The following is an 18,180-nucleotide window of genomic DNA, read 5'->3' on the forward strand; positions in this document are numbered from 1 at the left end:
TTTAGGCCTAGATCCACAGAGCTCCATTACCGATTTAATTATGCGCTAACTTTAGTATTGGGTATCTTCAAGCTCATTAATGCAGTGTTAAGTGCTGTTTTTGGCCGAAGAGGACTCTCAGGAATATCCTGACAGTTTAGGAGTCCTCCATTTCTGTTCCTTGTCTGTCCACCGGGTGTGCTGCTGTTTCTGCCTGCTCTGGGTTTTTCTCTGTTTGTCTCCTCTTGGGTGCTCCTGTCTTCTGTCTCTGCCTTCCTTGATAGTTTTCTGCTTCTTTGCCTTTGCTTTGTTTGTGTCCAGACTCCTTCTGCTTCTGCCCTGTTTTGTTCCTGTTCGAGCTCTGGTAACATTAATTAAAGGCCTTTGCTATTGAACTATCTTGCCCCCGTCTGTTTCCTGCTCCCTGGTCCCAGTTCCTGCTCCCCTGCCCTGTTCCTCCTCCCCTATTCCTGCCGTCCAGCTGCCGACCCCTGCCTGGACCCCGAAGATCCTCCTTGCTGCCTGCCACCGGACCCTACCTGTGACCCCGACGATCCTTGCCTGCCGCCTGCCACCGACCTCAGCCCGTGACCCCAAAGATACTTCCCTTCACTGTTGTTCTGGCCATTGAGGTCCTATATTGCTCCTAGAATCCCGTGACAAGGACATTGCATTAACTGTAAAGGATGTTAGTGCTAATGAGGTATCCCCCTAGTGACACGTCCACAGAGCTCTGTTAGATTTAATGCAGAGATTTAATGAGACATTAGTTAGGTTTAGGTTATTTGAAGCTAACACAAGGCAGTGCTAACTTAGCACAGTGTTAAACCTATGCTCATGAGATAACAGCTGTTGTTTATGCATATAAATAGCTTTGTAGATTCACATTAACCTCAGGGGAAAAAAATGTCCATTATTGATTTTGCTAACGGCCCATTATGAGACCGGAGTTAACGTAGCTCTGTGGATCTGGGTCTTAAATGGAAATTGGACACTACCAGTACTTTGGGCTAAAACTGATGGCCTTCGTCTGGCTAAGGTAATGCCCACCTATACAAGCAGGTCTTATGGGCATAACTATAAGGGCTAAAAGAGGCCAAATTACCATATTAAACACCAATGCAATGGACCCATAACTGGCAGAACAATCACGCTAACTTTTGAATTTATCACATGTAGGACACTTTCCAGCTCCTATAATTTAGACAATTCTTGTTTAAAAAAAAATGTCAAACCTTAGGTAAAAAAAAAGTAGTGTCGATACTGATGTGCCTCGTGTATTTATCCGCCTTTCTTTGCAGAAGTTTGTGGATGTGCTTCCTACTGTATGATATCTGATGGCTGTAGCTGGCCTCCTATGGTTCATCAAATTGCTGAATACTTTTATTGAATTGTCATGCCTGAGAGCAAGCGTCTTTCATGGGCCATGCCTTCAAAGCTCATTTCGTTAGAATCGATTGCTGGATTTGTCCATGAGACAACATGTCTGGTAATAATGAAATCTGGTATAGAAATGCTGCTTACATCCTTACTAGATCAGGTAACCTGACTCTTCTTAGCCATTCTGAACGACCGTACCATGATTCCAGTTGAATTCAAGGTAGCGGAAAGATATCCACTGGGCTCACGGAGAACCTGCTCTCCACATTCCTTTTCAAACCTAAACAAAATCTATCTATTCTCTTTTTGGACAGCATCCCCTTCAAGTCTACAACGTGTCACACCTCTGGCTAGAGATGTGGAAAATTAGCCCATGTGTTTTGCAAAAAATGTAGCCTACATTCTTACGGTTCGCTAACATTCACAAAACAACATTTGGCTATTTAATCCAGATCCTGAAATAGAATTCCCCCCCCCCCCCCCCTCTTCTCCAGCAAAATACATGTTTCAGGGACTGGATTAAATAGCCATTTTGCTCAAAGTCTGGTGAAATTTTGCTGGAAGTTGAAAAAAATGCATTTAGTGAAATTATTAAACCTGGGATGCGTGGTCTTGTTTCTCTGGAAAATTTGGAGTCCTTTTTGTTGAAAAATGTTGCAAACACACTTGGGATGCTCGTTGGGCTATATCTTGCACCACATTATGACATCTACTATTAGAAGTACCAAATTGACCAGGCCTGGAATAAAAACTGCAGAAAAAGCTTCTTTCATGAGACCTGTCTGAGTCATGTCAATGTGCACACAAGTCATATTTTTATTCATCAGCTTTGGACTTCTTGTTCCTTCTTTTATTTTTACGTATGAAACAACTACCCTATTATATGATCTTACACTTAAAAAAAAAAACATTATCAGAACCCACATTGACCTGCTTTAAGACTGTGCAGAACTGTCATCAACTATACAATATGTATCAGCAGCTTGCTCACATAGATAGACTAGTGACCCAGAGCTATAAAGACATCTAAATGTAGACCCCAACCAAAGCAGTTCTTCTCCATGGCAATGTTAATTCAGGAATGTTCCTCAGAATGGCATATTTCGTCCCACCAGATTAGTGCTTTATTTTTTCTGCCAGATAAATACAGTGTACCGAGGTTAGTAATTTCATTAGGTCATTGGGTAACACATAGTGAACACAGCATACTCTTGCTTTACCACAACATCCAATTATGTGATGTCGTATACATCGAAAGAGATAAATAATGCCTCTTCCTTGCCCTGAGCAGATAAACTGGACCCTTCGCTTATCATGTTCAAACTCTATTGGGAATATGAGTAAAAATCTCCCTGCGGTCACACACAATGACACAGTCATGGAAATGCATGGCTTTCCTGTACGTCTCCAACTGCAAGGTCTGTTAACAAGGTTTCTCTTAAACCTAGTTTTCTATTAAACACATTACTGCCATTAGTTAACTTTTGTCCTCTGGTCAGGATTCATGACAGTCTCTTATTTACGGACTTCTATTTATTTATTTTTTAAAAAGTGACAAATTCATTTAAGAAAGTGACTCAGGTTCTTGCAATATTTGACATATTAATATGATAATAATTCTAATAATAATAATATAGTATATATCTAATAAAAGTATAATCAAAAAATAATAGTATGATATAATTCTGTAACTTCCTGTTTGTTAAATAACCCCACGTGTTTGATTCGGAAACATTACCTTGGAAATAAACCAACAAACGCAAAATCACCACATCCACAGTTGTTCTTGACAAATACTCAAGAACAAAAAGCAAGTTGTGACTCTTTTTTTTAGATAAAGAAACTGAAATGGAAAAAAGTTAGTTTAAATATAATGAAAATATTTGCACTAACGCAAACACGGCGTGTGTTTCGAAGCTCAGATTTGGCGCAGTACCAGCATGGATTATGTATTACGAGCATAGATGCACCACATAAGTTTCAAATTAAATGAAATGTTTACAGACCTCCGTAACCAGTGTTGATTTTTGCTCTGACGTATCGTACACCCAACCGTTCTGGCATTTTTCTGAAGCATTCAGTCCATGTTTTTCAATTGATTCAATATCCCAATCAACTGGGGTGTACATCAGACATTGTTCATAGGCTCCATGTACGTTCTGTGGAATAGTATAGTTCAGCTGTTGTTCTTTGGTCAGGTTTGGACTAACGTCGAGGATCCAGCTTGTATCGCAATGGTGAGACACGGAGATTCCCATGAAGATCTGTGCAAACATGTGGAAGGCATTTAAAAAACTTAGGGAGCTAATTAGAAGCACCAAAATTTTTTGAAATCGACCAAATTCACCCACGTTTTTTAGAATCTCCCCAAAGTCTGTCATTGTGATCTGGTCTACATCTGTGCTATGCTAAAAGAGCATACTCATACTGTAGGAAATTAATGTTTAAACCTGACCCTTGGAGATAATCATCAGAGTTAAGCCAAAGTCTAATATTCAGCAGGGCTAATGTGTTAGTAAGACTAATCTGTTCAAAAACTATGAGCATGCTGAATTTCTGGAGGAAAATGTTCCTCGTACTCGAGAAGAGGGTATTTTGGGCTGAAGTTCATGAATCAGGCAAAATTTGCATGGGCTTATTTTCTAAATTGCATAAATGGCAGCGTTTCCCCCCAAAAAAACAATCACTAAGCATTAAACGTCACGGTGTCAGGTCTCGCGGCCATTCCTATTCTGCCATTTATGCAAGATTCTGGTGAAAAGTAGCAACATTCCGGCACAATTGTCAAAATTTTGAACAATGCAAACTTTTGCAGTAAACCCTTCTCTACCGATAGGGCTGTCTTAACAGCTTTATAGGCCCCCGGGCAAAGCCGTTATTTGCCTCCCGCGAATCCGTTACAATAGTCTCCTTCCATAACATTGCAAGCAATAAAAACGGCGACATTTCTCTCGCAAATCCAGGCATGCCAACTCTCCGCTACAAGTCGTAAATCATGACACGGTGTAATATTTCATGTGTTGTTGTTCATCTGGGGTTGTATTTACCTAATTTTAAGACCTGCTAAGGAACAGATGATTGTTATTATGTCCTGATAAGTAAAACCATAGAATTCAAAATGGGTGTACTTTATTTTTCACACAACTGTAGTTACATACTGTAAGTGAACAGGGTTATACATTATATACAAGACATTGCATGCACAGTTAAAGATAATATATATTATAGGCGTATGTAACAGTTATAGGCCAGATTCAACTGTGAGAAATAAGAAACAAGACACAGATATTGTACAATAAAGCATATCCCAGAATTGTGGCAGTGTGTGATCTTATTGTGCCAATGTCTTCTTATTGGGGGGATACCGCAGGGTAAGTAGATAGAGGAGATCAAGGTGCAGATCAAACATAAAACTTTATCAAATTGAAACAATATATATACAATGTACTCACATTCTGTACATTGTTAAAATGCATCTACTATATATTTGTGAAATCACTGTATGTCTGCGTCCCAAGGGTCAATCGCATTGGACCTTGGGCCTGTCACTCCTGCTCAGGCCATGCCCGCCCCCGCACACCTCTCATTGGCCTACGTCCAACACCAATGCCACACTGTCCCACCCCTCACTGACTCTCATTGGCCTGCGTCCAATGCCCGCCCCCGCACACCTCTCATTGGCCTGCGTCCCACCCCTCACTGACTCTCATTGGCCTGCGTCCAATGCCCGCCACCGCACACCTCTCATTGGCCTGCGTCCCACCCCTCACTGACTCTCATTGGCCTGCTTTTCACAGCTATCAAAACCTTCACGTCTGCTACCACAGACTGCCGAATCAGGTACAGCAGTGTTTCCCAAACTGTGCGCCGCGGCGCCCTGGTGCGCCGCGGCTTGGCTAGAGGGGCGCCGCGATCAGGGCCGCCAGCAGCGGGAAACAAGGGCTGCTAGCTCATTTAAAAAAAAAAAAAAAAAAACCTCTGAGGGGAAGCAGAGGAGCGGTCACGTGACCGCTCCCATCCAATGGGTTGCAACTGCAGAGCCACCAGACAGCACCAAGGGGTGTGTGTGTGTGTGTGTGTGTGTGTGTGTGTGTGTGTGTGTGTGTGTGTGTGTGTGTGTGTGTGTGTGTGTGTGTGTGTGTGTGTGTGTGTGTGTGTGTGTGTGTGTGTGTGTGTGTAAAACGGGCTGCAGGGTGTGTGTGAAAAACGGGCTGCAGGGTGTGTGTTGTGTGTTGTGTGTGTGTGTGTGTGTGTGTGTGTGTGTGTGTGTGTGTGTGTGTGTGAGAGAGAAAAACGGGCTGCAGGGTGTGTGTGTGTGTGTATATATGTGTGGTGTGTGTGTATATATGTGTGGTGTGTGTGTGTGAATATATGTATATATATTACTGAGGGCTTGTGGCTCATTGTAAGATAATCACATGCAGGTATACTGCAACTTCTTTTCATTTAGGTAGTGTTGTTGTAATGCCCAGACACTGGTGTTCTTTGTGGTACCACTTATTTTCGTTTTGAAACAGGCTTGCTGCGGCTCTGTCTAAACACATTTGCACTATAATAACATTGACTTTATTAATATCTTGAACATATGTGATAATAGACATCCGCTTCTGCCTTCAAACCTAGTTTAGACTGGTGTCATAGTACAGAACCGCACGGATCTATAGATGTGCCTGGCGCGCATGCGCGATGCGTGATCCTAGTCCATACACACCATGAGAGTATCATGAGGCTCTATGCAATTGCATATTAGACATGGAGGGGGGCAGGCCGCACTACGCGCATGCGCAGTAGATATAACTGTTGAATTCGGCATTCACAAGCCACGCATGCGCAGACTACACCGCGCGGACACTATGCGTGCCAGTATGACACGCAGATACTGGCATATAGGAAGTAACTTTCCTTAAACACTTGCAGCTGCTGCTGCTCACATCCGATTTTGGCGCGAATAACATCCTTACATAAACAGTCCCCAGCTTCAGCTCCCTCACCACTCCTAGTCAAAGTCTCTGGACGAAACGCGTCGGAGTGGGGGTGCTAGACAGGACCCCTGACCCATGGCTCACGTAACTATGCTACCCTGAACCTGTGCAACAATTTTTTGGACTGTGACAATTGTTTCTCTATTTTCATTAGGGACACTGACTACAAACACCAGGTTATTTAATAGGAGTTTACCAGGTATTTTCCTTCTAATGCTATTTAACACACTCCATTGCTCTAGACATCTAGGGTCATTTATTCATCTCACCACCTGTTCCTACAAGTGACATACTTATTCTGCTGGTATTCACCATATATACTGTATGTTCATGCAGATGAGGGACGTCTTGAGACTGTCATTAATACTTTGATCAGTCCTCTTTCTGGTGCATAGTGTGTATAATTTAGCTTTGTATAGGTGCCTGAGAACCCATTAACCTGTTGTGATAATTTTATTTACCCTAGTGTTTTCTGTGTCACTATCCTTTATATGCTTATGGTTGACGATTTCAATCATTCCCCAGTGTTGTTCACTTGTATTTAAGGGTAGCACCCGTGACAGGGATCCATGCCTATTTTTTAAGTGTTTTTAATCATTTACTGTTTATCCATCCTTTTTTGCACTGTGTCAAATTAAATAAACTAAATATATAAATTGCATACCTGAGTGCTCCCTTACGGGTTACTTTCTCTCTTTTTCACTCATATTACCTATAACCCGTGAGCACCGCCAAACTTTACTTATAAAAAGTTAATAATCTTTTTTCTTTGGCTTATGGTGGCGTGAATTTTGCATAAGTAGATGCGAGGTTTTTCTTTCCTACCCCTCCCCCTGCCTTTCCCCCGTTTTTGGAATATGTATATATGTGTGTGTATGTATGTGTGGTGTGTGTATATATATATATATATATATATATATATATATATATATATATATATATATATAATGTGTGGTGTGTATATATGTATGTGTGGTGTATATATATATATATATATATATATATATAATGTGTATGTGTGGTGTATATATATGTGTGGTGTGTGTGTGTATGTATGTATATATAGATATATATATATATATATGTATGTGTGATATATATATATATATATGTGTGTGTGTGTGTGTGTGTGTATATATGTATGTGTGGTGTATATGGATGTGTGTGATGTGTGTGTGGTGTGTGCGTGTGAATATATTTATCAAAGTTGCACAATGTTAATAAATATTTTATTCTCACATGTCTTTTTTTTTTTTCATTTTTAAATATTATATAATGCACACACACACACACACACACACACACACACACACACACACACACACACACACACACACACACACACACACACACACACACACTGACAGCTACCAAGTGACAAACACACACAGTGATACCCGCCTACCAAGCGCGCTTGCTGTCTCCTCTGCCAGGACAGCGAAAAGCTCCTGGTAGAGCGAGCGGCAGCAAGCAAGAGCGAGCAGCAGCACCTAAGCGCTTACTATGTCCCAGGCCAGAGGAACTATAGCAGCGCTGATTACAGATGCAGGGGCTTTGTGCATCTGTTCAGCCCGGCTCAGCGACGCTGAGAGAGGGAGGCCCGGCGCGCACGCTGGAGGAGCAGCACCGGGAGACTGAGAGAGAGAGTGAGGTCAGAGAGAAAGTGATGTCAGAGAGAGAGAGAGAGTGAGGTCAGAGAGAGAGAGAGAGGTCAGAGAGAGAGAGTGAGGTCAGAGAGAGAGAGAGAGAGAGAGGTCAGAGAGAGAGAGTGAGGTCAGAGAGAGAGAGAGAGAGAGTGAGGTCAGAGAGAGAGTGAGGTCAGAGAGAGAGAGTGAGGTCAGAGAGAGAGAGTGAGGTCAGAGAGAGAGTGAGGTCAGAGAGAGAGAGAGGGAGGTCAGAGAGAGTGTGAGGTCAGAGAGAGAGAGAGAGGTCTGAGAGAGAGAGAGTGAGAGAGAGTGAGAGAGAGAGTGAGGTCAGAGAGAGAGAGAGTGAGGTCAGAGAGAGAGAGAGTGAGGTCAGAGAGAGTGAGGTCAGAGAGAGAGAGTGAGGTCAGAGAGAGTGAGAGTGTGTGAGGGAGACACCAACTGCGCACTGCAACTGTTAGGTATGTATATACACCTTTGTTTTTACTTTGGGCGCCGCGTAAAAATCCTGATCGCCTTGGGGAGCCTTGAACCGAAAAAGTTTGGGAACCACTGAGGTACAGAATCTACACACAACGCACAAACACAGCACACACACACATTCACACAACACCAAACACTGCAGACTGCCTCTTCAAACCCCCCCTCCCCTCCACGCCACACATCTCCCTCCCGCAACCGGACCGCGAGGCCGCGGCCTCCACTCACACACCATGGCAACGATGTCCCTCCCCCTATCCCGCTACCTCACACAGTGTAGCTCCCGCGAACCGCACAGCACGCCACATCTCCTGCACCTCACACAGCTCCCTACCGCAACCGGAACGCGAGGCCCCCTACCCCGCTACACCATGCCACCAATGTCCCTCCCCCTATCCCGCTACCTCACACAGTGTAGCTCCCGCGAACCGCACAGCACGCCTCACATCTCCTGCACCTCACACATCTCCCTACCGCAACCGGACCGCGAGGCCCCCTACCCCGCTACACCATGCCACCAATGTCCCTCCCCCTATCCCGCTACCTCACACAGTGTAGCTCCCGCGGACCGCACAGCACGCCTCACATCTCCTGCACCTCACACATCTCCCTCCGCAACCGGACCGCGAGGCCCCCTACCCCGCTACACCATGCCACCAATGTCCCTCCCCCTATCCCGCTACCTCACACAGTGTAGCTCCCGCGGACCGCACAGCACGCCTCACATCTCCTGCACCTCACACATCTCCCTCCGCAACCGGACCGCGAGGCCCCCTACCCCGCTACACCATGCCACCAATGTCCCTCCCCCTATCCCGCTACCTCACACAGTGTAGCTCCCGCGGACCGCACAGCACGCCTCACATCTCCTGCTCCTCACACATCTCCCTCCGCAACCGGACCGCGAGGCCCCCTACCCCGCTACACTATGCCACCAATGTCCCTCCCCCTATCCCGCTACCTCACACAGTGTAGCTCCCGCGAACCGCACAGCACGCCTCACATCTCCTGCACCTCACACATCTCCCTACCGCAACCGGACCGCGAGGCCCCCTACCCCGCTACACCATGCCACCAATGTCCCTCCCCCTATCCCGCTACCTCACACAGTGTAGCTCCCGCGGACCGCACAGCACGCCTCACATCTCCTGCACCTCACACATCTCCCTCCGCAACCGGACCGCGAGGCCCCCTACCCCGCTACACCATGCCACCAATGTCCCTCCCCCTATCCCGCTACCTCACACAGTGTAGCTCCCGCGAACTGCACAGCACGCCTCATCTCCTGCACCTCACACATCTCCCTACCGCAACCAGACCGCGAGGCCCCCTACCCCGCTACACCATGCCACCAATGTCCCTCCCCCTATCCCGCTAGCTCACACAGTGTAGCTCCCGCGAACCGCACAGCACGCCTCACATCTCCTGCACCTCACACATCTCCCTACCGCAACCGGACCGCGAGGCCCCCTACCCCGCTACACCATGCCACCAATGTCCCTCCCCCTATCCCGCTACCTCACACAGTGTAGCTCCCGCGGACCGCACAGCACGCCTCACATCTCCTGCACCTCACACATCTCCCTACCGCAACCGGACCGCGAGGCCGCGGCCTACACTCACACACCATGGCAACGATGTTCCTCCCCCTATCCCGCTACCTCACACAGTGTAGCTCCCGCGAACCGCACAGCACGCCACATCTCCTGCACCTCACACAGCTCCCTACCGCAACCGGACCGCGAGGCCACGGCCTACACTCACACACCATGGCAACGATGTCCCTCCCCCTATCCCGCTACCTCACACAGTGTAGCTCCCGCGGACCGCACAGCACGCCTCATCTCCTGCACCTCACACAGCTCCCTACCGCTACCGGACCGCGAGGCCGCGGCCTACACTCACACACCATGCCACCAATGTTCCTCCCCCTATCCCGCTACCTCACACAGTGTATGACAACACCTACCACTGGAAATCAGATGTTCGTTGAAATAAAATATGTTTTCCTAACTATTTTACTGTCTGTATAATGTACACAACACTCACCCACACAAAACCCCCTCATACACACACACACACACACACGCAAACATCCTGTCATTCTATGCCACACACTACACTCAAAAACATGCCATTTTTAACATGTGTATGACCAACAACACGCACTCACACACACAACATGCCTCATACACACACACACGCCATCACACACCAGCAACACACACACATGCTCTCACACACACCACACACCATGCCACCGATGTCACTCCCGCTATCCCGCTACCTCACACACTCTACCTCCCGCGGAACAACCAGCACGCCTGACATCTCCTGCATCTCACACATCTCCCTCCGCAACCGGACCGCGACGCCGCGGACTACAGTCAAACAGCATGCCACCAATGTCACTCCCGCTACCTCACACACTGTATGACAACACCTACCACTGAAACTCAGCTGTTCCTTACAATAAAATATGTTTTCCTAACAATTTCACTGTCTGTATAATTTATTCTAAAACACTTCTCACACCACCACTCACACACAACACTCACCCACACAAAACCCCCTCATACACACACACACACACACGCAAACATCCTGTCATTCTATGCCACACATAACAACAAATCACACCTCACCTTCACCCTCATAATACACACACTACACTCAAAAACATGCAATTTACAACATGTCTATGACCAACAACACGCACTCACACACGTCACACACACAACATGCGTCATACACACACACATGCCATCACACACGCCACATACACACATGCTCTCACACACACCACACACCATCACACACAACACACACACAAATACACAAACACATGCACACACACACGCACTCAGCAACGCCACACGCCCTCAACCACGCAACACACGTACTCACACACACACCAACCTCCTCTGCTGATACAACACACAAAACAACACTTCAACATAACCTTAACTACCACACACAACACAACCACCACTAAACAAACACACACACCCAACCCACTGTTCCAATTACCTACCCTTCACCATACACACTACACTGAATACAATGCACATTTACACGTCTCACCACCCACTCCCATTGCACATCAACATCCCACCACACACAAACATTAACAACAACACAACACCTCCGCTACTAACACACCTAGCACAATAAATCACCTCTTCCTTTCAATAACATATTTTACACAAAACATTACTATTTACACATCTGTCTAATTTATTGCACACAAACACTCAACTAACCAACACTGACACACACACTCACACACCACACACTCACTATCACATCACACACTCACTCATCCACACACACACCCCACACAATCAACAATCACACACAATAATTACATACACACACTATTCTGCCACACACACAGCCAACATTAACACAAAACAAAAACACACACAACATTTCAACACCTACACAAACGCACACCAAACACAAATAAATACCCCTCACCTCACACAGTGTAGCTCCCGCGAACCGCACAGCACGCCTCACATCTCCTGCACCTCACACATCTCCCTACCGCAACCGGACCGCGAGGCCCCCTACCCCGCTACACCATGCCACCAATGTCCCTCCCCCTATCCCGCTACCTCACATGAGTGAAGATATACTTCACAAAGCACAGAGACACAACCCATCACTCAATGTTACCTTTTCACCTGACATTTTCAACGAGGTACTCATATTGTTAGAAGATACATGTCTCTCTATCAATAACAAAACACTACTTCAATTAGGTCTAGAAGCTCCCCAACGTCATCATCACGATGTACTCAATACAGACCTTATGCGAGAGAAACAATACAATATTTCCATACTACAAGAATATGTTGCCACAAGAAAACCAATGTTAATTCCACAACAACTTAACACCTATGACAACATCATGCAGCACATAAACAACGAACAAGGTGCAATCCTGTTTCTTGATGCTCCAGGTGGAACAGGCAAAACATTTCTCATAAATTTACTCCTTGCAGAAATAAGAATGCACAATCATGTTGCACTTGCACTTGCATCATCTGGCATTGCAGCCACTCTTATGGATGGAGGAAGAACTGCACTCAGCTCTTAAATTACCACTAAACATTGCTCATGAAGAAAACCCAACATGTAATATTACCAAGACATCTGGCCAAGCCCGTGTTCTTCAAATTTGCAAACTTATTGTTTGGGATGAGTGTACCATGGCGCATAAAAAAGCACTTCAAGCCCTTAATAGAACCTTGCAAGACTTGCGTAACAATAAACAAATAATGGGTGGTGCTGTCATTCTTTTAGCTGGTGATTTCAGACAAACACTTCCAGTCATACCACGATCCACACCAGCAGACGAACTTCATGCATGCCTTAAATCCTCTATTTTATGGCGACATGTCAAACATTTTCCATTAACAACCAATATGCGAGTCCAACTTCTCGGCCACTCAAATGAACAACTTTTTGCACACACACTTCTTCAAATAGGTGAAGGCACTTTACCTACTGACTTAACATCAGGTGAAATTGCTTTTCCCACACATTTTTGTCACATGATGACATCACTTGAAGATCTCATACATCACGTCTATCCAAATCTCTTACACAATTACACAAACCACCAGTGGCTCTGTGAAAGAGCCATCCTTGCTGCCAAAAATACTTCTGTCAATGACATCAATCATCAAATTCAAGACATTATTCCAAACACAATTACTCAATACAACTCAATCGATACAGTTGTGGATTGCGATGAAGCCGTTAACTATCCACCTGAATTCCTACACTCCCTCGAACCATCAGGGATGCCACCACATCATCTTCGCCTCAAAGTTGGAGCACCCATCATGTTACTTCGCAACCTACACACACCTAACCTTTGTAATGGAACCAGACTGTGCATAAAAACATTGATGCCCAACCTAATTGAAGCTACTATCTTAACTGGCAACGCCAAAGGCCAAGATGTCTTCATCCCCCGCATTACACTCATTCCTACAGACATGCCTTTTACTTTCAAACGGCTACAGTTTCCCATCAAACTAGCTTTTGCTATCACCATTAACAAAGCACAAGGACAATCTATAAAGTGCACTGGTATCAACTTAGAATCACCATGTTTCTCCCACGGCCAGTTATATGTTGCGTGCTCTAGAGTTGGATCCCCCCAACAATTGTACATCTTTGCTCCAACTGGAACTACCAAAAATGTCGTTTACAAACAAGCATTACAATGAACATTGACTTTCCTCAATTTCCATGAACTCTACATATTGCCATAAGAAATTACAAAAAAATGAAAGACACTCAATACACTACTGTCATCTTTTATTACTACATTATTTTACAACACACACTTTAACATTACATCAAATACACACCTTCTCAACAATGGACATTCACATCTTTCAAGAAGCATTTCCAACAATAACATTTTCAAAAATAACTACCGTAACAACTAACATACACTTCAAACATTTGCCCTCATATACATGTGCTTTCTACTACTGTTGATTTACAAACACAATTCTAACTAATATTACATAACATTGGCATCACATTACAACTTTCACATACAACATTTACACATACTTATTCACACTTCACATCCCGGGCAACGCCGGGTTTCTCAGCTAGTATAAGATAAAAAAGGGAGGACTAATGGCCCCGCTAATAGCGTTGATCTTTGTCGCTGAATCTGCGCTATCGGATTGGAGCTGTCCGTGGCGTCCTTGCTGCTGGTTCTACTCTTCCGGGTGTGCTGCTTCCGGTTTTCGCGTCACTTTCGGTAAGCTCCAATTACATCCAGCGGTCCTTCGGCATACGGCGGTGCACTTTTAGTCTCTCTGTCAATTGGTCCTAGTCCCTACGCGTTTCACTGTTTACACAGCTTCATCACGAGTCAATACCTCCCCCCAAGCATATCAGGCTATAAATAGAAACAGAGGAATGTGGTATATGTGGTGCTCAGAATTGAACAAGTGACCTCATAAGACATATTTAGTGATGAAACCATTGATTTGGTGGTCCGGCGATGATGGAGTGCCCCTCAATAAATGCAATGAAGCTGCGTAATTACTGTAGGGGAAGTGACAAGTGGAGTCAGCTGAGACAGCCACCGGCTGGCACCAATACAAATTTGAAACTACTGCGGAGTGGCCTGGTTTTGTTTTCCCTGCTTGACATTGCAGGGCGTCTGGAGCTGTGCTCTATCTACACCAACTACCCTCTTATAAATAGAAACAGCAATTAATTGCTAAAAGATGATATATGATTAACTCAATCGCTGTATTTAATTACTAATTCTATTCCTCATCGTTAAAGTCTTATTACAAATGCACAGACCTGAACTCACTAATAGAAAAAAACACACAGATCGCTATAAAAATATATGAATAAAAAAAAGTATTTTAAATATTTTAATAAAGTATATTTTATATATTGGTAATCATCAGCATTAGCTAGAAAAGAAAGAATGTGCGCTCGACAACCATAAACCTGTGCAAAAAGGTTCAATGTGTGTGACCTAAGCGTATGGTAATGACTGCAGTGAGGGTTTAGTAAATCTTACAATGGCGTGTAGTTACTGCTATAAGTAATTCATGTGCAAAAAGCTAAACACATCTACTTATTATAGTATAGTAGTAGTATTATAGTTCTTTACAGTAAGGGCAGTTCAAATGTGGAATTCATTACCCATGGAGACTGTGATGGCAGATACAATAGATTTGTTCAAAAAAAACATAGTGGGAAAGGTATACAGGGATATACCAAATAAGTATACATGGGAAGGATGTTGATCCAGGGATTAATCCGATTGCCAATTCTTGGAGTCAGGAAGGAATGAATTTTTCCCCTTAATGGGGTTTTTTGTTTGCCTTCCTCTGGATCAATAAGGAAGTATAGAATAAAGTATCTGTTGTGTAAATTAAGCATAGGTTGAACTTGATGGACGTACGTCTTTTTTCAACCTCATCTACTATGTAACTATGTAACTATGTAACTATGTGTGTGAATTCAATGATACATTTGCAATTGACCATAAAAAAATGAAACATGTGCCTGTGAGTCTGTTCAGCTGTGTAGCCCAATTAAGGGGATGGGATGTTTAGCCCGTTTTGGAGTTCGTCTCGTCCTTCTCTGCGTGCTTGGAGTGGGAACTGCCAGTGGAGCCGATGTATGTACCGCTGCAGGTATCCTCCCTCTGTAGCGCTCGTCCTCCGGGTTGACTGGGGGTGTCACACTTCTTTCAGGAGTTATGCTGTATTGTGGCCGGCGTCCTGGTAGTCCACGACTCGTCCTCCGTTGCACCGGAAGTGACGTCGTTGGTACGTGTTCCTGGTCAGGTTGCTTGGGGAATCCCCTGGGCTGTGAACTTCTCACTGCTCAATTACGTTGGAGCGGGCTCTGTCGATGTGCAGTCATCCACTTCTTGTGTTGGGAACTTGCTGGTATGCAGTCTTTGTTACTGACTGAACAGAAACAGCTTGTTCACTGATAGAAATGATACACGTTTCGGCACGAATGTGCCTTCCTCAGGGATACTGTGGTGCAGTGCTGGAGCCCTTCCTTAAGTACCTACTAGGGAGGTGGACACCTCATGTCTAATTGGTTGATTGATCAATTAGTCTAAGTGTATTAGCCACCTGTGTGTAATTGCACATAGGAGCAAATTCACCTCAGTGTGTACAAACAGGACCAGCACTGCTCCATACTTGTGATATGGTTCATGTCATGTTGGTTCGCTACTCTATGTCTATCAAAAAACAATGTTTGTGGTGTTATAATGTATTAATAAATGCATTTTTAATCATGAAACGATTATTATACAAGTTAAAATGATATGTATAAATTTATATACTGTACGTGAAAATGTTCAATATATAAATAGACACTTACACAAATAAAAAAAAAATAAAAAAATATATATATATACATATATATATATATATATGTATATATATATATTTTTTTTTATTTTTTATTTGTGTAAGTGTCTATTTATATATTGAACCCTAACCCTAACCCTAATATATAACACACACACACACATATATATATATAAACAGATTAATAATTAGATTCAGTGAAATAAAATTGACTAATAAAATAAAAGAATATGTATTACTCCTCAAGTTATTCTTAATGCATTATATAACCTGAGATTGTGTTGTACTTTTGAAAAATGCACTGATGAGTACGCACAAGTGTATTTAAACAAATGGTATTCATTATCTTCTGAAATTATATATTGGTCCAAAGAGCATATTATAATTCCTGACATAACTCTGTTCAATACTGACGTATATCCTGCATGTTATTACCCCATGTTATCGGACTTTCCATTTTGAATGTTAACCCCCATGAAATATGCTATTGGGATCATATTATAGCTGCATTTTCACAGCTTGGTTTCCCCTATCATAAAACAGATACTATGCCTGGTTTTGTTGGCCAAGTTGAGAATGAAAATTTAAGGCCGTACTAGGTATAGATCGGCCGTGGGGCTGGGAGGTGAGGAGGCCGGGAACAGAGGTTAAGAGGGTGGAGATTTGGAGTACCCTTTGGGGAGAGACTTGCAGTGTGTTCACGGCTTGTGAGGGCCAGGTATGGGACACAGTGATGTTCCGCTGTTCACTTCAAACATAGTTAGAAACCATTTAAGAACTAGTGAGTATTTAGATTAAATGAAGATTCTTGTTCATTGTTGTTAAAAAAAAATCCCTATAAGATTAGAGTCGAATGGGTTCATACCATTGTTTTATAAAAATAATATGCTTTATCAAAGGTATAGAACTTAAAAGAAAGGATTATTTTAGCCAGCAGATCTAATACCTCATTAAGGCCCCCTGGTCGCATGGTTTGTAATTTGAATATCCAATAGAATTCCAGTTGCCTCAATTTAAAATAATCTGTCACCGGTTGCAGTACCCATGTTTATGCTTTCTATTCCTATTACTGTGAGACCCTCAGGATTGTATCATCAGCATTAGTTTAATTCTATTTCACATTTTATTAATTAAAGTTGTAACAACCTTTAACTGTGATGCTGGAATTGGGCATTAATATAACACACAGGTACAATGAATTATATGATGGTAAGGACATAATACCATCATCATTAATTCTAAACATGATTAAACATGTGCTAGCATAATTCAACAACTCATATAATATAAATGTCGAAAAAACCCAAGACGCAGGGAATAAAATGAAAAATAGCAATTAGTAGGGTTCAAAAATTGGACCACTCTAGATAGCATTATAAATTGATAGAAGGTACTAGGGTACATGATAAGATGTGTTCAGTGTATTCAGACAGATATTAACATAGTTGAAACATAGTAACAAAGTTGAACCCCAAAAATACTGGGAGGCGTGAAGGGCACCTGGACAGAGCTCCAGTCTCATCGTGACTGAGGGCTCTCTCACTCAAACCACTCGTTTCGAGTCGCAGTCACATCCCGAGAGAGAATGCAGGGATGGGCTTCAGCTGTGGCTAGCCCGAGCTACCCATAAACGGGGGAGAGCTATGTGACAGCTCTGCAGATAGTGACAGGGAAGTGCGAGCCCTTACAAAGGGATAGGCTGCTTGTTTATTTGTGTGCTGCCTTAAAGATGTATTGTTTGAAGCTACAGGCCGAATAAAAGCCAAGGTTTATTTTCCCCAAATATGTCTCCCTGATTATATCTCTGCACTTGACTCC

At 43.7% G+C, this 18,180-nt stretch overlaps 1 protein-coding gene across 4 annotated transcripts in view; it reads right to left on the reverse strand.

Annotated features, from left to right (window-relative positions):
* The window catches only part of LOC142487885 (solute carrier family 22 member 13-like), a 62,404-nt gene that overhangs the window by 43,994 nt on the left and 230 nt on the right, over positions 1–18,180 (reverse strand). Inside the window, exons 1-2 of one of the 4 annotated variants that reach the window (XM_075587925.1) lie at positions 3,711–3,773; positions 3,366–3,623 (exon numbers count right to left, since the gene is read on the reverse strand). In XM_075587925.1, the coding sequence (XP_075444040.1) occupies positions 3,366–3,623; positions 3,711–3,740 (288 nt within the window). In that variant the 5' untranslated portion in view covers positions 3,741–3,773. Of the gene's footprint in view, positions 1–3,365; positions 3,788–18,180 lie in introns of those variants that run through there. The other 3 variants (XM_075587926.1, XM_075587924.1, XM_075587927.1) reach the window with 3 other exon arrangements.

Source organism: Ascaphus truei, chromosome 2 (assembly GCF_040206685.1).
Source record: "Ascaphus truei isolate aAscTru1 chromosome 2, aAscTru1.hap1, whole genome shotgun sequence".
NCBI lineage: Eukaryota > Metazoa > Chordata > Amphibia > Anura > Ascaphidae > Ascaphus > Ascaphus truei.